Below are 27,590 nucleotides of genomic sequence, written 5' to 3' on the forward strand. Positions count from 1 at the left end.
CCCACAACTTCTCTAGACTCTGGCTTCCTTCCTGGCTTCACTCAGTTGGGGTTTTCTTTGTCTACCTTTCCACTCTACCCGATGCCTTTACCACATATACCCTTTCCACATTTCCCCTGGAGTGTTGTCAACCTTGAGTGTATCTGAAAGGACCAGGCCAGGACTCTGAAGGACCGTTTCTATCACAGCCTATTTATGACCATCTCCCTGAGGACAAGTGTGTGTGTAGAGCCTGAAGCCTTGGGGTGCCTGTTCCTATGTTTCCTATGTATGTTTAAATCTTGTGACATCAAGATTTCTCATTCCTAGTTCAAATACTGATTACTCGACCTACCATGAGCTATGGGTTCTGAGAGCTGGGCAGTCAGAAGGGTGCTGATGTGGGCACTTACACGATTTGTGATCTAGGTCTTCATGAATGGAGGTTGTGGGGCTTGCCCCCTCCAGTTCCCTCACAGGAGTACTTCCGACGGTTGGCACCAGCAGCATGTCAGCTGCAGGGAGCAAATGGTGTGAGAGAAGAGATCCCAGGTCTTCTTTGGCTATGGCTGATTCCTTATTTCCTCTCCTTTCCCAGTTTGGGAGCATTTGTTGCTGTCTGAAGGGCTGGGCAGTGCCAAGACCACAATAAACAGCTTGTCCAGTACACACAAGCTCTTTGGACCCTGAAATGTCAGCTGGCCAACTGGCTCACAGCTAGACCCTGCTGCGTGCCGTTTGCATCCGGCCCCAACAATGCCTCTCAGCACTTGTAGACTCATGTGTCATAGCAACAAGACTGGGGGGTGGAGGCCCCATATTGACCTGGCTCTAGCTCTGGGAAGCCAAGCTCAGGAGCCACACTTAGGGCTCCTGATAAAAATGACTGCCTTAGGGACCCAGCTCTGCTGCTTTCAAACCAGGAAAGTGGCCTCTCCTCCCCTCCCCCACCACTGGGCCTGGTCCCAGGGGCAGCAAACAGCCAGACTCCCTATGCCCCATATGGCTGAACCATTGACTGATGTTGGCCAGAAACATCTCGCCCAGTGAAAGCTAGTGGGGTGTGGGGTATGCACCTCCAGGGGTACAACACAGTACAAAGGGCAAGAGAGGAGAGGGAGAAGCAGTGGGGTCTGGGGGCAAGAGTGCCAGGCCAGGATCCAGGAAACCTGGGCTCTGCTCCCAGGCCCTGCCACCACCTCCCTTGGCGTCCTTGAGCAAGATCATCCAGAGGGCAGGGTTGGGGGGAGCAGGCACAAGGCCAACACCTGGCCTAGGATAAGATGAGCTGCAAAATCTAGTTCATGCACTCTGGAGGTGGGGTTGGGGTGTTTAATCAGGAAAACTTTCCACTGAAGAGCTACTGAGCAGCCTTTAAATCTCTTGGTGCATCTTGACCAGCAATGGAACCAAACTCAGGTGCCTAGGGAACATCTCAGAAAAGAAAGGATTGCTTCTTTTAACATGTCCTATCCTTTGCCTTGTTAGGGAGACCAACAGGTAGGGATTTTCACTGCCAGGACTCAGGGCAGAGAGCACAGTTGTCCCTTACTTATGGGAGGCCCTGGAATTGTATTCACTTCTGCCTTTTGCAGCCTCCCAGGACAACTTCCCTGGGGTAAGATGTGATGTTTGTCCCTAGTCTTAGGAGTTTGTATGGAAAAAGAGTCTCCCAGCTCTCCATTCCAGTACCCATGCTTCAGTACCCCAATGTCCAGAGACTGACACCATGACACATGCCCACGCTCTAAACCTGCCTTCCACATCTCATCCCTGAGCATCCTCTGCCTGATAGCAATAAATCTGCTAGTTCATCTGGCCCTGTACACTCAGTGAGAGCTCATGAGATGCAGTAGTCTTCAATAGCGTGAAGCAGAGCTGACAGAACCTACCAGTGTCTGACATAAAGTAGGTGCTCAATAAATATTTGTCAGATGAATCCAGGCTAGAATAACTTCATAATACTTTCATATAAAGGATTGCATTTAATGGTAGAAACTTCAGGCTCTGTGATGGGACCTGTTTGGAGGGGGGAGGAAGAAGGCCTTTTGTGACTGTGTAAATAACAGTATGGGGGCAACCACCCTTCATGTACATGAAAGGAAGGTAGGATACATCCATTCAGGGGAAAGGATGTCTGGGAAAAGGGCCAACATCTGTACTCAGAAGCGTCTGAAGGCTTCACACACTTCCCAGAGAAGGAAGGCTCCATAGTGTTGTCTAATTGGCTCTCTAGTTGTTCTCTTCCTTAGTGAAGGCCCAGTGTGGTAAAGTTGGTCATGGCTTAGCTTCCCGAAGCTCTACGGGAGCTTTGGGCAGCTTATGGTTATTCCACACCAGATGCCAGTTGTTAGGGTGTGCCTTGGATCTGATTAGCATTGCCTGAGGGAGCCTGGGGGGACCACTTGGCCAGGGTCTTCACAAGTTACTCATACCTCAACATGCCCCCTCTCCTTCAGTTCAGGGGTCTGGGAGCTATGGGCTGGCCTGTGCAATTTCCCTTGCCAGATTCCTGTGTTGTCTGTGCCTTCACAGCAGGGTGGGTGAGAAAGAGCTGCACAGGAGGGAAAAACAAACAGAGGAAAGGTCTCTGGGTCTGTTGACATTGTAAGTGCTATTGATTTTATAAGATTTTTCCATTGGGAGGACAGTGAACTGACCTCGTTTTGCAGCCAGCTCAGGCTTTGACGCCACTGTCTAGGCCATGAACTGAGAACCCGAGAGGCTATGGCTTTATCTCAACACATACTTGATAGTCACCACTCTCAGCAAGGCCAGGCTGGGGCCTTTCTGGATGGGACATGGAGGATGTGGGTGATTACAGGCCTCTCTGCTCCTTCTACCTTTTCCCAGGGACACTGTATGACCCTGGGTTCAAGCAATCTTGAATCTTGCTGGACAGCAGGGGAGGGTTACTTTTCAAGCAAGAAGGACTATAGCAATAAAGCTATGACAGCAAAAGGGTGGTTGAAAGAGCACTGAACTAGGAGTTGGTGATTTGGACTTGAGTCCCAGCAGTGCCACTAATTAGCTGGCTGTTTTCAAGCAAATTACTTCCCCTCTCCTGGTCTTAGTTTTCTCATCTGTTAAGTGATAGGTAGAATGAAATGATCTCTCAGGTCACTTCCAGCTCTCAAATCCAGCAGGTCTGTGGCAAATGCAGAAGTTAGGAAGGAGGAGAATGTAAAGGAGACAGAAAGTAGGGTCATTAAGTTTATGTTAATGGTGGTGGGATGATTTAGAAAAGGATAGCAAGAATGGTGCACAGCTCAAACTATGTAGTTTACGTCACTAAATTGTACATGTAGAAACTACTGCAATGGCGTCTGTTTCATTATATGTATTTTCATGACAGTAAAAATAAAAAAGAAGAGAGGAAGGAACAAGGATGAAAAGTTCTAGTACTGTACAGAAAGGGAAAAACGAGAGAGAAAGAAAGAAGTTGTACCATAGTGTAGTGGAAATGTCCTTGAGAGGAGGCCTAGATCCTGTTCCTCTACCACTCCTGAGGTATATGACCTCAAGCAGGTCACTTCCCCTCTTTGTACCTCATTCAAGTAAAAGAAATAAGTGAGCTCCCTGCCACCCAGGTTACTTCGTGGTTGGGAAAACTAGATGTACACATGGGAAACAATTAGGGAATAGATTCAGTGCTCTGGGGTATGACATGGGCAATAGGAACATTGGGAAAAGGGGAGGGTAATGGTGGCTGGCAGGCTAAGGCCTGACCTAGAGGGCAAGGAAGCAGAGTAAAAGAACAGTGGCCCAGGAATCAGACAGACCTGGATGGAATATTGGCCCTGCCACTGCCCGGCTGTATGACCCTGGGCAAGTCATTTTCTCTGAGTTTGTTTCCTCAGCCATAAAATGAGGGAACTGAACTAGATGATCCTCAAGATTTCTTCCATCTCTTTGAATACGTAAGAAAAAAAAAAAAAGGTGGTCAGAAGAAAACAGAAGATGCTAAGTTGGTCAAAGGGGAAAATTGCATGTTCAAGGAAGAAGCCAGCTGGCGCGGATTAGGCACTTATGCCAGGAGAAAAGAAGGATGGCATTCCCAGGGCAATAGTGGGCTGAGAAGAAGGAGAGGGAGGAGACTATGAAGAAAAAGGCAAAGCGAGATCATCTCAAAGAAGTGATTGGAAAAGACATCAATGCCTGTTTGGTGTGAGAGGGCTTGGCTTGGTTGGAGGGCACACTGGTGAGGAACCACCTCCTGGCATGGAGGACCTAAGTGGGTCTCTGATCAGACATGGAGGCTGGTGGCAAGTGCTACAGTAGATTCACCAGAAGGCGAACCCCAGGTGGAAGGTGAGGAGGTGGAATGCTTTTAAGTTGTCAGGACTTCTTCACTGGGGAGAATGTGGTCACAAGGGCCCATCACTAAGTCTTTGTTTTATACTCATCACATATCCCTCCTGCCTGGGAGCAGAGGTAGAGTCTGAACAAGTGTGGAAACTGAGACTCCAAGAGGGGATTCAGCCTTCCTGGAATCACGTGACAATTTCATGGCAGGGATAGGGACAAAATCTGCTCTCTCTCCTGATTCGGGGCCCAGTACTTTGCATGACCCCTACCCCATCCAGTAAATGCTCTTAAACAAATCCCTAATTGTAATAGAATTTTCTTAGAGAAAAGTGGAGTGAAGAAAAACCAATTCCAAGTAACTGATGGCACCTGATGGACCTTTTGGCTGGCAGGGCCCATGCTTGGGGCAGGGGCAGTGCAGGCTGGGTAGAGGTAAAGGGTGTGCATCTTTATAGTCAACTGGGCTCTGAAATCCAAGCTCTGGTTGTGTGACGTTGGACTAGTCACAACTTCCCTGAGTTTCTGTTTCCTCATCTATCTTCTGTAAAATGTGTGTGTTTTACATAGGGTTGTTGTGAGGAATAAAGGAAAAAATGCATGAAAAGTGCTTGGCACAGTGCCTGGTACACAATAAACGCTCAACAAGTGGTAGTTATTATTATTACTCCTACTACTAATGCTAATAAATGTGATAGTTTGTGATCTTACCAACCTCCTCACCCCCACCAAAGACATAGAATCTGTACCTACTGACTGTCCTCTTCTCTCACTCACCTCAGAGTCCCTGCAACACTTCAGTTGCTTAGCCTTGGGCCTCTAAGACCACCTTCTTCACCTCTATTATGGGACTGGCATTCCCAGATGGCCTCTTCAGAGGTTCTCACCCCCTCCCAACCTGCCTGCCAACTTGGAGCCCCAGTGGCAGGCAGAGGGAGGGAAACAGGTGGCAGGGCCAACAAAATGAGGCCATGCATTCCCGCCCTGTCACCAGTTCCCTGGCAAGGCCTAGCAAGGTCACCTTTTGCTTCTAGTTTTCTCGGGTTGAAATGAAGCCCTGAGCGGGCATTTGGGTGAGAGCAAGGGTTTTACTCCCACAACTGGGGAGAACCTCTCTTTCAAATATTTTCTAGACCAAGCAACATTCCAGCCAAAAGGGAATGCCAGGGTCTTAGAGAGGAGCAGAGTTATTCGATTGATGTTGTGCTGAGGTGGGCCTCATTCCCTTTCCGTAGGCCAGGTGCCCTTAATTGGGGGAGGGAACCTGTCTTCAGGTCTCATCAGGTAAGAAGACTCTTGGGTGTGGCCTTGTTGGGGGAACTGATTGCTTGTGCTGGGAAATTCAGAGTGTGCCCCAAACTGCTCCTCAGCCTCTCACCCCTGGGGGAAAGGTGGGGACACCAGAGAAACGGTGGCACAAGGCCAGGAAGGCCTGAAATCACGTTCTAGTGTGCAGGTCCTAGAGATAAAGCAGCCCAGCCCATTCTCTGGGTTGAGAGGTGAAGGGGAAGATGGGTTGGAAGACCAGGTGGGTGGGGCTTGCTGAACCTAGAGGTGGAGCAGGCAATTGTCTATCTGGCAAGATTTCAGGGGCCCCAGAGCAGACTCCACCCCCCAAAATTTCCCCCATTACATGTAACCAGACAATGGTGTATTTCTGGACCCCATGCTGGGTGTTCCGAATTGTGTTCAGCCTGTGTAACAATTCAGCAGGTTCAGCCTTTACCCGCCCCCCCGCCCCGTGTCTCTTCCCCTTAAAAGATTTGATAGGAAGGGGCTGAGGTCAGGCTGGGAAAGTGGGGTCATTAGGCACACAGATGGCTCTGGGCAGCCTGACAGGGAGGCCTGAGGGTGACAAGATAGCTGGTGAGGGGCACAAGGGTGGGGCAGGAAATGTTCTTAAAGAGGTGCACAGGAGACCAAATTTGGCTAAGAGCCAAGCCTTGGAGGCGAGACAGAAGATGGGACAGAGGATAGGGGCAGGTCTAAGGCACACAGGTGCTTTTTGTGAAGAGGGTTCTACAATGTAATCTGAATGAGTCCTTCAAGTGCAGCAGGGGTTGGGAGGCATAATAATTCCTGACATTTGTCCCAGGACTTTGCCATTCAGCAAGCACCTTCATACCTGCACAAGGTCCCTAATTTTCCTAACAGCCCTGTCAAGGTGGGTAGGACAGGGATAATTACCTCCATTTGACAGATGAAGAAACAGAGATGCAGAGAGATTAAGTGACTTGCCCAGGGTCACACAGTTTTAATGGCAGAGATGGGACCAAAACTTTGGTCTCCTAACTCCCGAGGCAGCGAAGGCTAGAATTAGCCTAATGAGTACCCAGGTAGCCACCCCCATTCATAGTTATTTCAGGAATTCTGGGAAGGACCTCTGCCCCATGAATATCTCTGTTCCAGCTCACTAATACTTGAAATTTTACTCTTAAAGATTTATTCTTTTGAACTGGAATTTTGGCCCTTGTTAAAACATGAAAGGGTACTGAAGGAAAGAGTATGTGTCGGGGGTGCCCACCTTAGAAAAATGCCAGAGGGTACTCCTCGGAGAGGGACTAGGGGGTGGAGTGGGGTAGGGGAGGGGGTGTGCTGGGAGGGGAGGGGAGGCAGCGAGTGGCAGACCTCACCGTTTTTGCATAAGGAAGGGAGGAGTTGCGTCAGTGTGTGAAGGCAGGCAATGCAAGCAAGGAAGAAGGGGGGCAAGCTTGCCCAGAAGCCTGCCTGAGAGAGCTCTAATGGGTGACTGCATTAGCCCCGACACTGAGTCCTCGACACTGAGTCCTCACAGGGAGGTAGGGGGAGAATTTCCATGTAGGCTTGGGGGAGGGGGGAGAGGAGGGGAGGGCAGTGCCTAGACAAGGAAGCAGGTTGGCCTAAGAAGCTGTGATTGTAGAGGGTGGGGGTGGGGGAAGCTATTCAGGGAACTGGCCTGGAGCCAGGGGCCAGTCCCAAGAGGGTGAGTGGAGGCTTCAGAGCTCTGGGCCCTATTCCAACTCCTGACCTTGAGTCACCATGCAACTTGGCACTTTTCCTACCTCAGCCCAGACACCCATCAGGTCTCTGTTATCTTGGCTTCCCGTTTTACAGAAAACTGTGTAAAAGTTACTCTCCTGGCTCCTCCTCCTGGCTGACCGTGCTCTTGTACAGTTCCCGTGCCCCCCCCTGCTCCGCCCACCACAGCATCCTGCAAGCCTCCTATGGCTCATGGAAGCTCTTTCCTGCTGCCTTTAGTCCCAGAGGCTGCCCCTCCTCAGTACAAGCTGCCCCTGCACCCCATGTGCACAAACATGACCTGGTTCTGACGGCAAGGGCCTGAAGGCCTCACCCAACCCTTGGCCTAGGCCTGTTGACTCATAGGTACAGCTGTAAATAGTTGCATCTGAGGAGATCAAGGCAGAGACTATTAGAACTGGCAGCAAACTTGGAAGTCGCTTTTGCCTTTCATTCAGTCAGTCATTCAATTGTTTCTTTTCTGGAGCAGGTACTATGTGCCAGGCACTGTAGTAGGCACTTGGGAACTCCTGGCTGCATGGAACTCCCATTCTAAATAGGGGAGACTGTCATTCATCAGATAAGCATCGAAATAACTACAAATTTGCAGCCCCAGCCCTCCCATTTTACATTTAGGGGAAAGTGGGGTCCAGAATGGTTACATGACTTCTTCTAGGGTTCTGCTAGCCAAGGGTAAAACCAGGCCAGAACCCATGTCTCTTGACTACTCTTCCAGTGCTCTTTCCAACATGTTCTGGAAAGAACACAACACAAGGGTAAGAGAGTATTATTTATTGTATTATTTATCCCTACACGCAGATGTGGCCTACTTGGCAAGATTTGAAAAACAATCCCCTCACTGCTGCCTCCTCCCCCCGCACACACCTGATGGTTCCCCCTATAACCCTCCATACCTAAAATTATACCATTGACTCAGATCTTTGGGTAAAGCCCCTGTGATCTGAGGGAGGAAAACCCATTAAGCTGTTATTTGCCATTTACACAGATTTCTTGGATCTGTCCTTTAGGGTTGTCCCAAAGGACGGGTATGTTTGATGTGGGGGGAGGGAAACAGAGAGTCTTCCTTAAAGGAGCATTGCTAGAGAGGACAGGGCCTGGCAGTGGGGGACCACAGGCAGCAGGAGGGCACATGTCGCTTGAGGGGACAGGCAGGAGGAAGTTACCTGAAAAGGAAACAGGAAGGTTCTGAAGACAAACTCCTAGTTCACAGTTTAGCCCGGGGGCCAGCTTTGCACAGACACCCTGATCAGTGACATTCTGTTTCAAAATACATGTTTACATTTGGTCTTTCCTTACGCTAGATTATACTGAGTCTTTTGTCCCTTCCCCAGCCTGGTGTCTGGGTAGTTTGTACTGATTTGTAGTTCCTGAGGGGCCTTCCCTGAGAATGGTTGAGCAGCTTCCCTTAAACAATCTGCCAGTCTCTGAATTGAAATGCAGATCAATCCCAACCTGGCATGGGAAGGGGGGGGTCTCTTCCAGGAATCGCTTTGGGAATCCTTTAGTCAGTGGAAAGAACCAGCCCCAGCCCGAGGGCTTCCCCATCTTGAGCCTAATAAGGGCTTGTTTCAGATTCCCGTGCAGGGTTCAGTGGGAAGGGACATTGGTGCAAGTTCCATTCTCTGCCTGGCACATAGCCTTGCCTGGAAATCTTCTAAAAATAAAAAGCAGTACCCAGCTAGAGACAGCCCAGCACTTCAGAATCACAGTACAAGGGTTCAAATCTGATCTCCACCACTTAATAGCTGCGTGATTCCAGGCGGGTCATTTAACCCAAGTCAATGTTTCCTCATCCACACAATGGGGCTAATGATAATACCCAACTCCTAAGACCATTGAGGATCCCTGGTGGCGCAGTGGTTAAGGGCTCGGCTGCTAACCAAAAAGTCAGCAGTTTGAATGCACCAGCTGCTTCTTGGAAACCCTATAGGACAGTTCTACTCTGTCCTATAGGGCCGCTATGAGTTGGAATCGACTCAACAGCAACGGGCTTGGTTTTCGTTCGGCTTCGGCAAGACCGTTGACAATATATATAATGCTCTTAGTACAGTGCCTGCTAAGCAGCCGGTACATGGGAGGGGGCCATGTTATTATTTGGACCAGATAAGAATTTGAGATCTCCCAGTGATAGGTCAGAACCTAACAGCTGCGAATCCCTGCCTTCCTGTTTAATGGAGATTTTCATGTGTCAGGTTTGCTTAAAGCAAGGCCCACCGGCAGGGCATTCCCCTCATGGGTGATTCATGGGTGGGATGCATTCCACCCACCTATTTTAAGCTGTTCTACATTTTCTTCCCCCTGACATGGACGTGTTTACACAGGGGAGGACAGTCCCAGTCAAAACAAGATGAAAATACACTGCTGGCTGGGAGCCCCCGGCTAACTGGTTTCAGGTCCTCTCTCAGCTGTCAGCACCTCACAACAGGGCCATGGGGGGTGTGTAGGGGGGGGATGCCTACCCCTACTTCCCGGCCTCCCTCCATCAGCCCAGCTCAGCCTGGTGTCAGGCAGTCGGCCATCACCTGGCCAAGCTAGAGGGGGTCCTGAGGCTGAGGCTTTTCCTGAGTTTTACAAGCAAAAGAAGGAAGGGTGCTGAGGGGAGAAGGGCTACCCTTACCAGCCCTGGTGTGAGTATTGTGTCTGCTGCCAGGGCCGCCTGGTGCACAGACAGAGAAGTCAACTGCCAACACAGAGTGATGGAAAATTGCCAGAGAAAGCTCCTCCACTGACCTGCCCTAGTGCCTTGAATTCCCCCATTAGACTCATTCCTTTGGGTTAACAGGAGGCTCCTGGTAAAAGGAAATTACCCCAGGGACCAGGAACACGTCAACCCTTTATCAACCCTGGACCCTTGTTGGTGATCCATTTCTCTGCTATAAAAAATTCATTGCCATCGAGTCAATTCTGACTCATAGCGACCCTATAGGACAAGAGTAAAACTGCCCTCGTAGAATTTCCAAGGAGCACCTGCTTGATTTGGACTGCTGACCTTTTGGTTAGCAGCCATAGCTCTTAACCATTATGCCACCAGGACTCCTTCTCTGCTATGCCACCTTATAAGTGAAAAAGTAGTGCTTGAGGAGATGTCCAGTGAGAATGTTTTGATGAGCTAGCAAATGGGGTCTCCTGGCCAGGGGGCACTGAAATGTCCCCAATTTGCCCAAGGCAGCCTTGCTGTTCTTCACAGCATCTTCATAACTGTTTGCTTTTATTTACCAAGAAGAGAGGGAGGAAAAAAAAATCTCCTTTGCCATAAACTCTACTACTTTTAGACCTACACATTCAGAGGCAGTTTGGTTCCTTTTTTCTTTCTTTACATTAAAAGAATTTTTTTATTGTGATAGAAACCCAGTGCCGTCGGGTCGATTCCGACTCATAGCGACCCTACAGGCCAGAGCAGAACTGCCTGTGATATTTTGATAGTATATGTATATATATAGTGATATATATTATTGTGATAGTGTATATATATATATATATACATAAAACAAAAAAATTGCCATTTTAACCATTTTTAGTTACATTCACCATGTTGTACGACCATCACCATCATCCATTTCCAAATGTTTTTCATTACCCCAAACAGAAACTCTGCACCCCTTAAGCAGTAACTCCCCATCCCCCCTCCCCCAGCCCCTGATAACCACTAATAAACTTCACTTTGTATGGATTTTCCCATTCTAGATATTTTATGTAAGTGGGATCATACAGTGTCCTTTTGTGACCAACCAACTTCACTCATCATAATGTTTTCAAGGTTCATCTGTGTCATAGCATGTGTCTGAACTTCATTTCTCTTTATGACTGAATAATAGGCAGTTTGGCTTCTTGACAGCAAGTCCAGAAATATTTGGGGACATTAGCCTGTCCCCTAAAAGCCTTAGGCAGCCGGGATCCATTGTGATGCCCCACTGAGGCAGGGCCCCATCAAGTCAATGCTTAGCTAGCCTAGGCCACTTCTCCCAGAAACCCCACACTATTCAGGATCCCTGGTGGTGCAGTGGTTAAATACTTGGCTACTAACCAAAAGGTCAGTAGTTTGAATCCACCAGCCATTCCTTGGAAACGCTATAGGACAGTTTTACTCTGTCCTCTAGGGTCGCTATGAGTTGAAATGGAATCCACTTGACCACAACAGGTTTGTTTATTTTCTTTTTTTTCCTGAGAAAAACTAAGCAGTCTCCCTTCTGAGAAAGACTTTATTTTAATAGAGATCCTCAAAACTTCAAAACCAAGGGTGACATTAATGGTGAGAATTTCCTTTATTTTGGCAGAGGTGGGGTTTAGTTAAGAGGGTTTCTTTTACCTCCCCTCCCTACCATCATTCCAGTTAGATGGCTGTCACTCAGAAAATCAGGCCTGCCAGCCCTAAATCCCTTTTTGATATCCCAGCCAGCTGGGACTTGGCTGCCCTGCTCCTGGGCTTTATTACCCTCTACTGTTCCCTGGGAAACCCTGGTGGCACAGTGGCTAAGTGCTACGGCTGCTAACCAAATGGTCGGCAGTTTGAATCCACTAGGCGCTCCTTGAAAACTCTGTGGGGCAGTTCTACTCTGTCCTACAGGGTCACTATGAGTCGGGATCAACTTGATGGCAATGGGTAACAGGTTACTGCTCCCTGCGGGTGACCTGTTCCCAACTGACCTAGCCCCTCTGGCTAAAGACAGAAACTGACCAGTGTCCCAGCGTTAGCAGAGAACCAGGAACACACACACAAGTGAATTATCCATTTTATTTAAGAGCTTGGGCCTTGGTTCCAGGTCTTTAGTGGCCAATTACTCAATTAAGCTGTGTTTGGGTTTCCCAAGTATGTTTGATTTGCGCAGGTCTTTGGTATTTTTAACTGCAGCTTCTCTCAGACAATGATTGCCCCCCAAATTAAGGTATTAACAGAAAGCCGATTCTTGAATGTATGTATAGTTCTTTCACCACGGGGTCATTAGCAAACGTCTAATACTAACCCAATCCTTTTATTTATTTATCAAGCACATATTCACCACATCCATATACTGTGTGCCAGGCTCTGGCCCAGTCCCTGGGGGCATAGTGGTGAATAAGACCAGCCCATGCCCTTACAGAGCTTATATCGTACCTGGGTGGTAAAATGGTTAATGTGTCCAGCTGCTAACTGAAAGGCTGGAGGTTTGAGTTCATCCAGAGGTGCCTTGGAAGAAAAGCCTGGTGATCTACTTCCAAAAAATCAGCCATTAAAAAATCATATGGAGCACATTACTGCTCTGACACACATGGGGTCACTACAAATGAGTTGGAGTCAACTCAACAGCAATTGGTAAGGAAGCCAATCAATGCTCTTCTGAGGCTTTGCCCTGCCCAATTTCAGTCACCATCTTATTCAGTCCCGCTTAAAGGAATAGAGGTCCTGATGCTTACCATTTGTATCATCAGAGAAGCTCTTGAGGTCAAAACATTGTGGAAATTAGAAGTCCTGTATAAATGGAAAGATTGCTAAGACATTCAAGAGAAAAAATGGAAATGCTGACTTCATTTTAACATCAGTCCCACAAACTGTCCCATCCCCATAAGCAGTGTGGATAACTTGGGAGACAATGAAAACAAGAACTGAAACTGGACAGAAGGTTAGAAATGCTAGACTTTGAAACAATGTTAAAAGGGCTGCTCATTTGGAGAGCCATTTTACCAGCAGTGTTTGGGACCCGGGCCCTTAGTCATCATGGAGTATGTTGCATTCACATGGCCCTTCTCACTCTCCAAAGGACTCAGTTATGCCGTATACAAGGTGTCCATAAAGTCTGGAAACAGGCAAATATATATAATGTCATCAAGGACATCTTCAATCTGTAAAAAAAAATAAAATGATACTGTCTCTGTTTCCAGACTTTAGGGTGTCCATTATAAACATATACACCTGGTGTGATGTGTATGTTGGAGCGGGTGTGTGTTGGGGGGGTATTATTCCCATTTCATGGATGAGGATCTAGCAGCATAAGGCGTTCAGGAGACTTCTATGAGGTTCTCTAGCTGCCTAATGGCCAAGATAGAAAAAGAACTGGCCTTTTGACATATATTCTTCCCACCTGACCAACTTCAGAGAGCACCTCCTCTCACATATGCACTCAGGGAGTTGCTCTCAATCCTTCTTATCATTACTATATGTCTGAGGGCTCAGTACCAGCTCTGTGGGCCAAGCCCATTATTGCAGCAGCCTGTTGTTGGAGAGAAATCTCCTGGTGACATGACAGATGTCTTCTGGATTATCTCCTAACCGTGCTCAGGCCCTTCATTCCCCCAGATGTCCAAGGAGTATACGTGAAACTCCCCTCTTCTCAAATGCTGACTAGTAAATGTCCATGCTTGGCTGTTCCTCAGTTTCCATATTTACTTTAGCTCTTCTGTAACTCTGTCAACAAACTCCATGGTATTATTAGTTTTAGCAAATAACAGGATGTCAGAACTGTTGACCGCGATTTGTTAGTTTGCTGTTAGAACTCTATCCCAGGACATAGGGGCTAGTGTTCCTCTTGTTTTTTAAGGTGTATGAACTTTGGCAAGAAGCCTTTCCTGGTCAGACCCACCACATTCTGCTCAGTCTGTAGTCCGTTAAGCCTGCTCATTCCCACAAAGACTCCGCCAACAAAGACCTAGGCACTTCTGTTTTTGCTTGGTGGCACAAAGACATCTGTAAGTAGATTTTAAAAAAAAATCATTGAAAACACTTTGGCTTTTCCATTTTTGTGCTCTATCCCTTACGTATTGTTATGGCCTTTAAAGAAGTCTGTACTTAGTAAGGTGACTTCAGTATGTAACGTTCATGTTGTTGGAAAGGGTTGGGGAGATGGTATTTTAGGGTAGTACTAAGAATTTCCAGGACTTTGGCCCAAAATATCTTTCTCTTCTAATCCCGTCCTCCAACACTGACTGTCTCAAGGAGCAAGAGAAGAGGTTTAAAGGGTCACTCTGTTGTTGGCAGGCAACCAGGAAGTCCAGGCCTTGGGGGGAAGCACAGCCTTTGTTGATTTAAGCCCCAAACCTAGCAGGCAGTGTAAAAAAAAATTAAAAAATACCCAAAGACAGGCGAGATGTGCGCTACAGAGAGCTGTGAATTCCCTGCCTGCTCCCCTCTGGGAGAGGGGAGTCAGTGAGTGGCAGAGGCAGCCTCATTGCCAGGGAGGGGCTCCCAAGTGAGGAGGCCAGGTGACCATGGTAGGGGCGGACGAGCTTGAGGCTTGGATCAGGGTAGGGATGGGCATGTTTGCAGAGATCCTGGCAAGTCTTTGTAGTCAGCCCCAGTAGGTTCCCCAGGGGGGAATGAGTCACGGTCCCTCCAGTTAACCTGGGAATGGACCCACGTTTGACCGGGGTGGTGACAGCCAAGGGGCTGGAGGAGAGCTGACTTCCATAGATAGGAGGTTGTTGTTGTGTGCCTTGGAGTCAATTCCGACTCATAGCAACCCTGTAGGACAGAGTACAGCTGCCCCATAGGGTTTTCTAGGTCTTTCTCTCGTGAAGATGCTGAGCGGGTTTGAATTGCTTAACCACTGCGCCATCAGGGCTCCTTAGAAGGGAGGTATAAACCCAAAAAACCCATTGCCGTTGAGTCGATTCCGACTCATAGCGACCCTATAGGACAGAGTAGAACTGCCCCATAGAGTTTCCAAGGAGCACGTGGTGGATTTGAACTGCTGACCTTTTGGTTAGCAGCTGTAGCACTTAACCACTGTGCCACCAGGGTTTCCAGAACGGAGGTATCGGCTGGCTAATTGACCAAGCTGTGCTAATGGAGAAAAAGCTGCCTCTCCCCGTTCTCCACCCTGAGTTCTTCTCCTTTCTGACCCTGAGATGTCTGCTCCCCACATCCCCAACCTCCCAGGCCGAGAGTTTTCACTGACAGCTGTGAAGTGTCTTAGAAGTAATCTGTTACTCACAAACCCAAAAAAATCCCCAACCAGTTGCCCAAACCAGTTGCCATCAAGTTGATTCTGACTCATGGTGACCCCATGTGTGTCATAGGAGAGCTCCGCTCCATAAGATTTTTAATGGCTGATTTTTCAGAAGTAGATTGCTGGGCCTTTCTTCTGAGGTGCCTCTGGGTGGACTTGAACCTGAAACCTTTCAGTTAGCAGCCAAGCACTTTAGTCTTTAGGTGATGCTTAAGTATTTGTAACTGATGGTGGCTGAATGTGGCACCTTCCCAGGGCTTTTTGCATTGGAAAATAATTCCTCAAAGTGTAAAGAACTCTAGGAGATGCCATTAAGACCCAAAGGAATGAATTGATGACCTTTTTAGGCACCACAATAGTCAAGTCAGGAAAACAGCTTTGACTGAGAGAGAATTTTCCTCATTGCCCTTCAAATCACACTTCTCATGTAGCCAGTCACATAAGGCATTTAAGCCAAGTCTGGCTCTAGTTAGACCTGTCCGCACAAGGAACCTGTGGGAATCATTTCTTAGGCGTTTATATGATCGATTGGACACAAATGGTGCCTGTATTTATTTCTCCTTTATTTAAAAGAGTCCATTTGAGTGTATGATTGACAGCTTTGAAAACTGTTGTCCTGGTAGTGCCAGAACATCCTGTCCCCATTGTGCAGTGTGAGGCTTCAAGCTGGTTTCCTCTATGCCCACCCAACTGCTACCCCGAGCTTCCCCTAAGACCCTGTCACCTAAGACACCTGCATAGCATAGAGTCAGAACAGAGATCATGGCTTTTGATAGTCTGGCCTGGCCTAGAGTATCCTGTCTTGCCATGCCCTGTCCCCTTACTACCCCTTTGGGGTCACGAGGAAGCTTGGGGGGGGTGTGGCCGCATGCGTGCATATGCGTGCACATATAACGACAACAAAGAGAGACCTGGTGTCCCTCTGCCTATCTCTGTGAATTAGACTGTGTGAAAGGCTCGAGAGGGTGTTTACATAAATATGTGTGTGTTTCTGTGTTTCTTTCTTCCTGATAAGGTGTGTGTAGTATACCTTGTCAGCAATTCTCAAACCAGGCTGGGAGGCCTTTCTTAACCCCTCCCAGCTCTCCTTTGAGTTCCCTGGCACTGTTCCCATGGCTGGGGGGCCCTGCCCGGGGAGGAGCTGGCCCTGTTTCTCTCCTTTCTTTCTGTTCTGGGAGTAACGTGCCCCCCGGCCCCACTTGCCATCCCCCTCACCCCAGCTGGGCTGCCTTCTTTCCATCCAGGAAGCCAAGGGGGGTGGAGTGGCTGGCAAACTGGAGGCCCTTTGCAATCTGCAGGGCCCCTCTTCACGAGTGCTACAGTTCCACAACAGAGGATCAAGGAGCTATCTCAATTGAGCCCATGGTGAATAGCTGTGCTGTGAGGTAAGCAAGGGCCTCAGGAGTATAATATGAGGGACCTGGGAAGCTCATAATGCTTACCCATCATGGCTGAGGAGACAGAGTGCCTGAAGAAAAGGCCAGCATTATTACCGTCCTTTTGCTTACCTGGGGAACCTGGACCACTTCAAAGGTCACCCATTCTATAGTGGGTCCCACAATGGAAGCCAGGTGCAATACCTCGGAGCCTCTGCCCTCTTCACAGGCCTCTTGTCTGCTGGCTCTGCATCCTCAACGAGATCCCTCCTGGTCCTTGTCCTCCAAGCATTTCGAATAGCCCCAAGTCCTTCACATGCCACTCAAAGTAACCTTGGCAACTGCCAGAAAAAAATGGCTTGAAATTTTTTTTTCAAGCTCTTGTGGCTGCTCCATAGAGCAGAATGGTTGGGGAGAGGCCCTGCCAGTGTCTCCCTGGTGTGAATAGGCTGGTGGAGGGCTGTGCAGACAAACAAACATGGAGAGCAGCCATGTTCTTTCTGCTTTCTTTCCCAGCCCCTGGGAAGGCTGCAGTGAGTCAGAATTCCCAGTGGGTGGGCCATGATGGCAGTGAGGGGTTGGAGAGGATATTTGCCTGACTGAAGATGCCCACCAGTCTGTGGTGGGGGATGGGAGGGCAAGGTACCTTAGCACCTGCTTCTGAGAGACATGGAACAAGAGTAAGACCAAGAGGAGCTGGTTAAAGGAGGAAGGCCAAGAAGTTGGCAGGTAGAGGCGATCCCCAGGATGAAGACCCTGACCGTTGAGAGAGCAAAGGCCTGTGCATAGTTCATTGGTTTACAAGCCCCTGGGGGTCCTGGAAGAGAATCAGGGTAAGGGACCCTTCCAGGCATGGGCTGCCACAACGTCAAAGCAGTGGTAGGTCCCCTAGAAACTCCAAGCTTTGCAGCTGCTGCGTTATCCCCATCTAGGTGGGCATTAGCCAAAAGGCAGTGTGGCAAGAAGAAAAGCACGCCCCCTTCTGTGGACTGAAGTGATGCCGGAGGACGGTAGTGGCATGGCCCTTCCAAACCCCAGGCTACCCTCCTGAACACCCCACCCCTAAGCCCTAGGCTTTTTCCCAAAGCAAACATTTCACTGAGGTCTAACCAGTAGGGAGACTTCTGAATTTGCCGCAGACCCAGGATATTTTAGAAAAAAACCCACAATTTTGGACTTGTACTCTCAGCTGTTTTTTTGTTGTTGTTGTTCGTTTGTTTTTTTTTTCTTTCCCTGAAATGTGCCTTGTACTTTGAGTAGACATTCATTGAATTGAAACTTTGAGTTGAATTGAACGATAACGGCAATTAGTGTGTGTGTGGGTGTAGATGTATGATTCCATTTACCAAGGTTAATTTTACAAAGGTTCCCCCCCCACACCCAGAATTATCTATTTCATACCTGAAGATGGGTGATGGGGAGGGTGGAAAATGTGAAGAAGATTCTAAAAAATTATGGAGATACATTCTCCCAGCAGCAAGGCATAAAGGGAAGGGAGACAGGCATAAATATTGACACAAGGTTCATGAAATTTAAGATCCACTGAACTCAACTGCATTCCTGGATAAGGCTGCCAATACTTGCAGTCCTGCTGAGAGTCCAGGACAAGCCCCACCCCAGTTAGTGACCGCAGTTGGGGTGATAGAGGTGATTCGACAAGACCAGCTTTTGACTCAATGAGGAGGGAGGATGGAATGCCTCTTCAAAATGGGTTTTTTTTTTTGGTTCTGCCTGTCATCCCTAGTGTCATTCGGAGATTGTTTGTGAAGCTCACATGGGACCCTGTCCAGGAGGGAGCTGAAAGGCACAATTCATTGCTCTTGCTGTCATTCAGTGCCAAGATTTGCCCCAAATCAATTGCTAGCTGCTTGTCCAAAAGAGGCTCCATCTCAGCCAGAATTCTTCTGGGGCTCCCTTCCACCCGCCATCACCTTCTGCATCTGCAGCCACATCAGTCCTCCCCATTTTCCTGCCTCCCAGACTCAAGGTTCTGGGCCCTGGCCATGCAGGGCAGTTCACATGAGCCACAGAGAACAAGGCACTTTCTCGGTCACGGCCTTTCCTTCTTAAATCCTTCATCCTGGACATTGGGGATTTTCCATGAAGCCAAAGTAACCCTGCAAGCAGCAGTGGCCCTCCTGTCCATAGTCTTCCACACTGGAGTGGAACCAGAAGGGAAGAGCAAAGATAAGCAAGAAGCAAGGAAAAAGTAAACTATGGCATTTCAGCCTCCTTATTCCCCCAACCTCTTCAGAAAAAGGGACAAGTAAGTAATTAGAACTAGACAGAGATTCAGATGGAAGGGGGCCGTGGCGGAGGGGGAAGTGGGGAGGGATGTTTTTCAACCATCCCATTAATGCTGCCCTAACGCTGTAGTGCTCAATATCCTTTTTGTATTTCCTTTTCCAGCTCCTAACCCTGTGTTTGCTTTGTGGCTTGTCCCGCACCTCTTGCATCGTGTCTCTTTCCGCTTCTCCTGACACAGGACCCTGTGTTTTGCTGGCGATGTTGCCGAATAGTTGGGTGGAACATTCCCAAAGATTAGAAAAGTAGAAAAGAAGGAAGACTTGCCTATAAATAGTTTCCTTCTGGCCGTGTGGTACACAATGCTCTAAGTGTGACAAAAAGGGAAGTGAGATGTTCCCCCTCATCCCCACCCCCAGCCTACAGCACCCACCCCGAGTCTGCTCCCCACGCCTCCTCAGCGTGCTGAGATCCTGTCCAGGGCATCTGTTGCCCAGCCTTTGCCCAGTCTCTGTTCCTCTGTCCCGTGGGAACCCGAAATAGGAAGGGCCCTTACCCTGGAGAGTCTGGCTTTTGAAGTGGAACAGACCAGTGGCAATGTTGAGACACTTCCTCCACCTCAAAGGGAACAAGTAGGCTTCCAGGGGCTCCTGAGATGGGGGGGGGGAGTTGGTCCCATCCTCATTATGTCATCCTCCAACTAGCAGGTTGCTCCTGAGAGAGACTGAGTCAGCTATGTGTTTCGTTGCAAAATCCCATGGCATGAGGGCTGGAACTGAGGGCCGGCAAAGGGCCTGGCTCATCAGCTGTGTGCTGCTGTCCAGCCTACACTGTAAGTTGTAGGATGTAAGAAAGGGAGTTTGGGAACACGGGGGCACTGGGCTGTGGAATTCCTAGGCTACTATTTCCTGTCTGGGATCCACCTTCACAGGACACAAGGACACAGGGCTTCAAGGATCAGCACTTCACTCAGTAATGTTAGATCAGATCGTCGCTATCAGGTACAGCATAAACTTCCGCTCACTGCAAGGTTTGGCCCAGCTATCCTAGGCAGCGGAATTTTCTGATGTGCTGAGGTTAAGCAGAAAACTCTTTGGATTCCTTCTCCCAGCTCCCAGCTACCCACCCCCAACTCCCCTGCCCTTGTAGAAAATGTTTCTACTATGTTTAAGTCCACTGTCTTCCTTTAGGAGCCGACCCTGGGGTCCAATCACTGTTTGCTGATGGGAGATCTCACAGTGATCACTCCCCACCATGCAGAACTATAGGTGGAGAGGGGATGAGGGATTGGCTGAGGGTGGGCTGGACCCGGGATAGCCTTTCGAAGTTGTTTTCTTAAGCTAAATCTCGTATATGAGCTTGTTTTCTTGTTGGTGGTCTCAGTCTCCTAAAAGCTGAGCACAGCAGGAATAGGAAAAAAAGGAGTTAATTAAGGGTGCCAGTGAGTGGGGCCCGGGAACTTGAGTTTTGAAGGGACCGTGATTAGCATTCCTTGACCTTATTTCAAATCTTGTATACCCCAGAGGACTACATAGTCCAGTCTGGGAGCCACCTGGTTGAATTAGTAGGTCCTATTTTTTTTTTTTATTTCCTAGCAGTGGGTGGTGGGTTATTTCCTAGAGAGCAATAGCTTTCCTTGAGGGCTGCTTGGCTGCCTTTTGAAATGACCCGGGTGAGCACAGCCCTCTTAGAAAATTCAGTGGACAGACAGTTGGACAGTTTGGCTAGTCTTCTGGTCTCTCTCCTCCCCACTGCTCCTCCCTCCTGGCCTTGAGTGTCAGAATGCTGGCACCCTGGGGGCACTTCTCCTACCCCTGCCCTTTTTTCTTCCTCGCTGTTCTGGCAGTGCCATCCCATCCCCCAACTGCCTCCACTCACTCATTCCAGCCCCCACTCATCCAATAAGCATCCCCCCTAACCTACCCCCTGCCCCACTGTTAAGTGTAGTAGGAATAAACTTGATCTGTAGGTCAGGAAGCCCCAGACTGGAGTCCCAGCTCGGCAGTTTATTAGCTGTGCCACCATGGGCAAGTTAGTTTTTCCAAGCCTCGGTTTCTTCATCTGTAAAATAATGGTGACAGTGCTCACACTGCAAGGTTTGTGGTGCAGCCAGCCCAGTGCTTGACCAGAGCTGATGCTTGGTTAATGGTAGCTGTTGTTGTCAACAAGGCTCAAACTCAGCTTACTTTTTCACTGAAGTATAATTAACACAGAGTCTCTGGGTAGTGCAACTGGCTAAGCACTCAACTGCTAACTGAAAGGTTGGAGGTTTGAGTCCACTGAGAGGTACCTTGGAAGAAAGGCCTGGCAATCTGCCTCTGAAAAATTAGCGATTGAAAACCCTATGGAGCACAGTTCTACTCATAGGGTAGCCATGTGTTGGAATCGGCTCAACTGGTTTGTTTGTTTGCTTATTATTGTCAGTGAGTCTTGAACTCAGCTTACTTTTTCACCGAAGTATAATTAACATGGAGTCTCTGGGTGGTGCAATTGGTTGAAGACTCGACTGCTAACCGAAAGGTTAGAGGTTTGAGTTCACCCAGAGGCACCTTGGAAGAAAGGCCTGGAAATCTACTTCTGAAAAATCAGCCACTGAAAGCCCTATGGAGCATAGTTTTACTCTGACGCACGTGGGGCCACCATGAGTCGGAATCAAGTCAATGGCATCTGGTTAACTGGTGTCCATATAAGAAAGACTCTGCCAAAGGAGTCGATTTTCTTCTGTGTCCTGTTTTCCTGGCAGTGTTCCACCCCCACCCCCACTCCCACCAAGCCAGCTTATTTCTCTCTCCCCTTTTCTTCTCATCATCTCCCTTGGAATCTTGGGGTGAGTAGCAATTGTTATTTTGGGAAAAATTGACGAGCTAATGAAAGGTCACTTCAGAGACTTCCTGCACCAAGAAAGCTCTTATGTGTTGTAGAGGACAGATTAATATCTTAGGGAATTCCAATATCGATATCAATTAATCTCCTGATTTAAGAAGTTCTTTTTCTCAGCTAATGTTCTGATGAGAACACACTGCTTACTTCCAGCACCATGTCTAGAGAGTTTGTGTCCTAAATGTTAACAGAATGTCCTGAGTTTGGGATCGTCTCCCACCTACAACTGGGGTGAAGAAAAACCTATGCTATGCCAGCGTGGTAGGTTTGCTTAGATCTAATTGTCAACCCTTTGCAAATAGAATGGTGGTTGTGTGTTATCACCAATTGGATTCAGTGGGAATCCCAAGTCATAGTGACAAATGTTGGCTGCTCAGTGGCATAACTGCACTGACAACCTGGAGAAAATCAAGGCCTTCATACTGGGCTTGACTAGGGCCTTGGCCAAGATGTCGGTGCCAGGCACCTAGTTAGGGGAAATATTCTGAAGCAAGTAATAATTACCTTGTTTGCTGATAAGAAGCCCCAGTACTTTTCCAATAGCATTGGGGTATTTCTTTAGATCATAGCCTGTGGAGCACTGATTCAAGGGTACTGGCCTTAGATTCATCGAAACTACTGTATGTGTGGTGGAACTCAATGTTCTCCTTATGGCCTCGGGTTGGTGTAAATGATACTCCTAGTTGCATCACCTCTCCCCTTGCCCTGCCCTGGTTGCTCATTCTGGCTGCAATTCTGCTTTTGTCCACCAGGAGGCCTCATTCAGGAAGGCGCAGGACAGAAGGACCTTAAGCCTCATGCCTTTTTTTTTTGTTCTGTTTTTAAGCTTGAGGCTGAAAAGAATGAAAACATTTTTGATGGAAATCTATGTAACTCTTTACTAGGAAACACTAATCTTTTTATATTTCTTGTGCTTTGGAATCTTTTTTTTTTTTTCCTCCTGGAGGACCAACCCTCCCATGATGTGCCTGGACCCTGTCACAGGGCAGGTGTTCTCTAGGGATGGTTTGTAGTTTTGTTGTCATTTGCTGTTTATATGAATGTAACAAAATCTTGAAAAGAAAAACATGGACATGAGACCCTGAATAGTGTTGAATGTATTTTTTTTGCAGAATAGGCTGTGGAGACCAGGCTGGTATATTGTCATGTGCCTACTCCCCTACCCTGCCTCCTCCCCACCTCCAGCACCCACCTAGCCCCAGTTGCTCTCATCTATATGTTCACCCACTCTGCTGAGGTCCTGAACACCCTCTCCTCCATGCACATGCATGCACACATTAGCTCCCGAGCTAATAGAAGGAGGAGGCAGTGGATTGGTGCAGGCTGGTGAGCCAGCTGGCTGGGTGAGGAGACAGCTGAGCGGGTGGGAGAGTGAGCCTGTAAGTGACAAAGTATGTGTGCAGGAGAGAGGCTGAGAGGGCAGGTAGCGAGAAGGTGAGACTCCTGACGGTGAGGGTGGGTGACTAGGGAGTGTTGGAGCCATCAGGGTATGCTGGTTGCCACCTCAAGAAGAGCTTTGTAAACTGGTCCCAGCGCTGCCCTCTACTGAATGTTTCTACCTCCTGTTACAGCATTTGTGCTTATTTCTCTAGAAATCAGCAATCTCTTAGGTTCAGCTCCAGTTTGGTTTTTACCAATCTGCAGAGCCCTCTTTGGAGATGCCAGTTGGCACAAGAAAAGTGCTGAACTGTTTACAGTTCCAGCCGAAGGTTCAGGGAGGGGATGTGGTTTAACTGGGCCACAAAGCCCAGTACAGGACTCATTTGCATGGCCCCTGACGCCATGTGACGCAGCCGGCTCCTCCTATATAAAGAAGTAGAAGCCGAAATATCTTCGAGTCTGGGTTGGACTGGCGGCTGTGGAGTTTGTGACACGCTAGGTGACACCCCTCGAGTCACTTCCCCTTCAACTCCAGCTGGACCGCCTGCTTGACTTTGGGTCCGCTCAGCAGCCTGCGCCCCACTCCTAGCCCCAGGCCGGCCGCGCAGAGCCCAGCCCCGTGCAGCACGCCCACAGCCGCAGCCGCCCAGCCCGGCCCATAGCTGGTCCAGAGCTCCCAGGCCGCCCGAACCATGAGCACTGAAATGTATCAGACCCCCATGGAGGTGGCGGTCTATCAGCTGCGCAATTTCTCTATCTCCTTCTTCTCTTCACTGCTTGGAGGGGATGTGGTTTCCGTTAAACTGGATAACAGGTAATCACTGGCCCCAGCCCCGCTCCGAGGCGAGCCGGGTGCAGGCGGGGGCTGGCCTCCAGCGGGATCTCCGAGCCGGCGTGGTGCGGCTGGTCCTCGCTCCCCCGCGGTGCAGCATCCTGGGAAGGGGCGGGGGAAGGGGACGCGGCGTGGGGGGGGGGTGTCACCGCTGCACTGGGATCCGCCGTCGGAGCGTCCCTGCGGCCGCTGCGCCCTGAGAAGGAGCTGCTGCAGCCGCAGAGACAGTAGCAGGAGAGGGGCGGCGGGGCCGGGCACGACAGGGCTGGGCAGGGCACCACAGGGCTGGGCAGGGGGCTGGCCACGCGCCGCTGGGGAGGCCAGGTCGGAAGCTTCCGAGAGCCGTACAGGAATTCTTAGCTAGCTTCGAGCCAGGTAGGTTTGCCGGGGATGTTCTGGGTTGGGCCGGCTGCAGGGACTCCAGGCTGCTCGCCCCCCATTGTTTGCACAACGCCCGGGCCGGGCGAGCAGGCCGCGCTGGCCCAAGCCACCCCGGGGCCCCGCGCGCTGCTCCAGTTTGCGCTCAGGGCGGCGGCGGTGGGCCAGCCTGGGTGGGAAGGTACAGCTTCCTGCAGGGCCCAGGAAGGGACCTAGGAACAAATTGACCAGCGCTCCTGGCCGGAGAGGCGGGAAGGAGGAAAAGCCAGGGTAGATGGAGGACTTTGGCCACAGCTGCCAGGTACTCAGAGTGGAAATGAGTGGTAACGCGGTCACTTTGCTTTTTGTCTTGGCAGCGCTTCTGGAGCCAGCGTGGTGGCCATAGACAACAAGATCGAGCAGGCCATGGTGAGTGGCTTCACTGCGTCATTCCCATCCCCAGAGCTGGCTGCTGCTTATGTAACTTGGGGCAGAACCGAGAGGGGTGGGCACAAGAGCTTGAAGAAGTCCACAGCCTGCTTCCCATCCTCCTGAAGTGCAGTCTGCCTAGCTTAGCGCTTCTGAGGGCATTTCCAGTCTGCCCTTGCCGGCCTCCTCTTTCCCCCCCCGCCCCGCCCACCCCAAGGGCTTTGCAGCAGCCCCTGGCTCCCCTCCCGGGCCGCAGCGGCTGGAGCATCCCGCAGTTGGCAGGAGGCAGACAGAGCTCATTGGATGCAACCGCACTGCAGTGCCTCTGCAGAGCCTGGGTTGGGGTCAGGAGTTGGGAGGAAACAGGAAGCAGAGCACCCCACCCCTTCTCCCTCTCTACCAGGTAGAGGTCCGACTCCACCCAGCTGCCAACATGACTGCAGGGGTTTGGGGCTTCCAGCAGTCAGCAGCCACTTAACTGTGCCCTGGAGCCTACTGACACAGTTCCCTGCCCCCAGTGCAGTTATCACATTCAGAGAGGATGCAGCCACACCCAGACCTTCCCCTAGGCCAACGTCCTGTCTGGCCTTGCTGCAAGACAGCTGCAGACTCAGGGTGCTGGGTCAAGAGGAAGGGAGGAAACTCCAAAAGCCCATTTTATTCTCTTGGTGAGGGTTTGTAAAGCAGGCAAACAGTATGGGGTGCACTGCGGGCCCTTCCTGGGCTCTGCGCCAGCCTCAGAACCTGATGTTGAAATGGGGACATAGCAAACCACCAGCAACCCGCAGCAGTCTCACCCCAAAGGCCCTTAAGCAGCAGCCGGCTTTGAAAGCCATTAGAAACATTGGCGGGCAACCTGTCTAGTTTAAAGCTGTCCCACCTCAGGCAAGTCCCAAAGGATCCAGCTCTCTTGAGTAAGGGTTTAAGTGCTTCAGAGAAAGGTGTGTGAGAAATAGGGCTAGTGGGCCGGTGTGCGGAAGATCTATCGTGGGAAGGCTAGAGGCTGTCAATCTGAGGGGCCTGGCGGGCACATCGATGGCAGAGTGAAGGTGCTGCGGAGTGGTCGTGACTGGCTAACGAATGGCTTGGTGGTTGTTCTTTCCTCTGTGGCAGGATCTGGTGAAGAATCATCTGATGTATGCTGTAAGAGAGGAGGTGGAGATCCTGAAGGAGCAGATCCGAGAGCTGGTGGAAAAGAACTCCCAACTGGAGCGTGAGAATACCCTCTTGAAGACCCTGGCCAGCCCAGAGCAGCTGGAGAAGTTCCAGTCTCGTCTGAGCCCAGAAGAGCCAGCTCCTGAGTCCCCACAAGCGCCAGAGGCCCCCGATGGTTCTGCGGTGTAAGTGGCTCTGCCTCGCGGTGGGCAGAGCCACTAAACTTGTTCTACCTAGTTCTTTCCAGTTTGTTTTTGGCTCCCCAAGCGTCATCTCACGTGGAGAACTTTACACCTAGCATAGCTGGTGCCAAGAGATGTCCCAAGGACATGGCCACCTGGGTCCACTCCAGTGACAGACCCCTGACAAAGAGCAGGTCTCTGGAGGCTGAGTTGCATGGGGCTTAGTCACCCCAAGCCAGTGAGCCTCTAATGCCACTGCGCCCTAGGGGCTCCTGGGGCCTGGACAACTTAGCTCCAGCTGGCAAGGGAGAAAGGTAGTTCGAGATGAGATGCAGTTTGCTCCGGAAAGTATAAGGGGTCTGTTTTTCATTTCCATGGACATCTTCAACAGCTTCACTTGACGACTGTTCCTATGAAGAAGCCACTTGTGTTTTAAGCAGAGGCAACCTCTCTCTTCTCCCCTGCCTTGCAAAGGCAGGGTGAATAGATGGGAGAGATCGAGCCAAATCAGCCTTCTGTTGGTTACTATGGTATAATGCATGGCTTTGTGCACAGCCCAGTGTGGGATTACAGCTTTGGGATGACCGCTTACAAAGTTCTGTTTGGTTAGTATTGGCATAGTTTTTCTATATAGCCGTAAATGCGTATATATACCCATAGGGCTAGATCTATAGCTTAGTGTAGTGATGTATGCATATACACATCCACCTACATGTTGAAGGCCTAACCAGCTTTGGGAGTATTGACTGGTCCCTTGTCTCTTAAGGCTAATCGTTTGACTGTGTTCATTTACCAAGTTGATCCAGTTTGTCCTCTAGGTAAAGTAAGCCGAAAACCTAAAGGCAGGGAAGGGGGCCAGCCCCGGGATGCAGCCACAGATGCCTTGCTGCTGCACCCTTTTCCCCGTCTGTCCATTGGAGGCGTGTGAGGTTCTCTCCTGAATGCCAAACCCACCATTCACTGGTGCTGACTAACTAGAATGGGGTTGAGAGAAAATTAGCTTGGACTTCTCAGTGCTGTTTAAAAACTGGTTTTTGTTATTATTATTATTAATGTTATTACTGTTGTGGAAAACTTTCAAGTGAACAGAGTGATTAACTTGATGGTGTCCTGTTGTGGACAAGGAAATGGCTTTGACTTGACGGTGCCTAGGTGACGTGCTCAGGGAGCTTGTCTCTAGGGGCCTCTGTGGCAGTGAACACTTTCCACTTCCTGACACCTTATCCTGATGTCTGTCTCCAGGATTGGGATTTTGATTTTTCCAAATGTAGCTCGACATTTCAATAAACTTGGCTCTCTTTTTTTTCTAAAAATAAAATTGGAGTCTGACTGAGTATAAATGGACTGGGCAGTAGGGGCCCCTCACATGGTGGTGCTGGTAGTAGCAGGGTCAACAGTTTGACTCATTTGAACATCAAGCACCCACTAAGTACCAGGCCTATGCTCCATCCATGCTCTTATGTAACCCTCACAGTACCATGTGAAGTACGTGCTCTTTTCCCTCATTATATGATAAGGAAGCTGAGACGTAGCA

General features: G+C 49.6%; 1 protein-coding gene across 3 annotated transcripts in view; it reads left to right on the forward strand.

The window, feature by feature from the left end:
• The window catches only part of TSC22D3 (TSC22 domain family member 3), a 62,023-nt gene extending 35,104 nt beyond the window's left edge, over positions 1-26,919 (forward strand). The window contains exons 1-3 of one of the 3 annotated variants that reach the window (XM_049871838.1): positions 23,537-23,915; positions 24,668-24,719; positions 25,833-26,919. In XM_049871838.1, the coding sequence (XP_049727795.1) occupies positions 23,794-23,915; positions 24,668-24,719; positions 25,833-26,063 (405 nt within the window). In that variant the 5' untranslated portion in view covers positions 23,537-23,793 and the 3' untranslated portion in view covers positions 26,064-26,919. Of the gene's footprint in view, positions 1-23,536; positions 23,916-24,217; positions 24,309-24,667; positions 24,720-25,832 lie in introns of those variants that run through there. The other 2 variants (XM_049871839.1, XM_049871837.1) reach the window with 2 other exon arrangements.
• The last annotated feature ends 671 nt before the right edge of the window (positions 26,920-27,590 follow it).

Source organism: Elephas maximus, chromosome X (genome assembly GCF_024166365.1).
Source record: "Elephas maximus indicus isolate mEleMax1 chromosome X, mEleMax1 primary haplotype, whole genome shotgun sequence".
Classification (NCBI taxonomy): Eukaryota; Metazoa; Chordata; class Mammalia; order Proboscidea; family Elephantidae; genus Elephas; species Elephas maximus.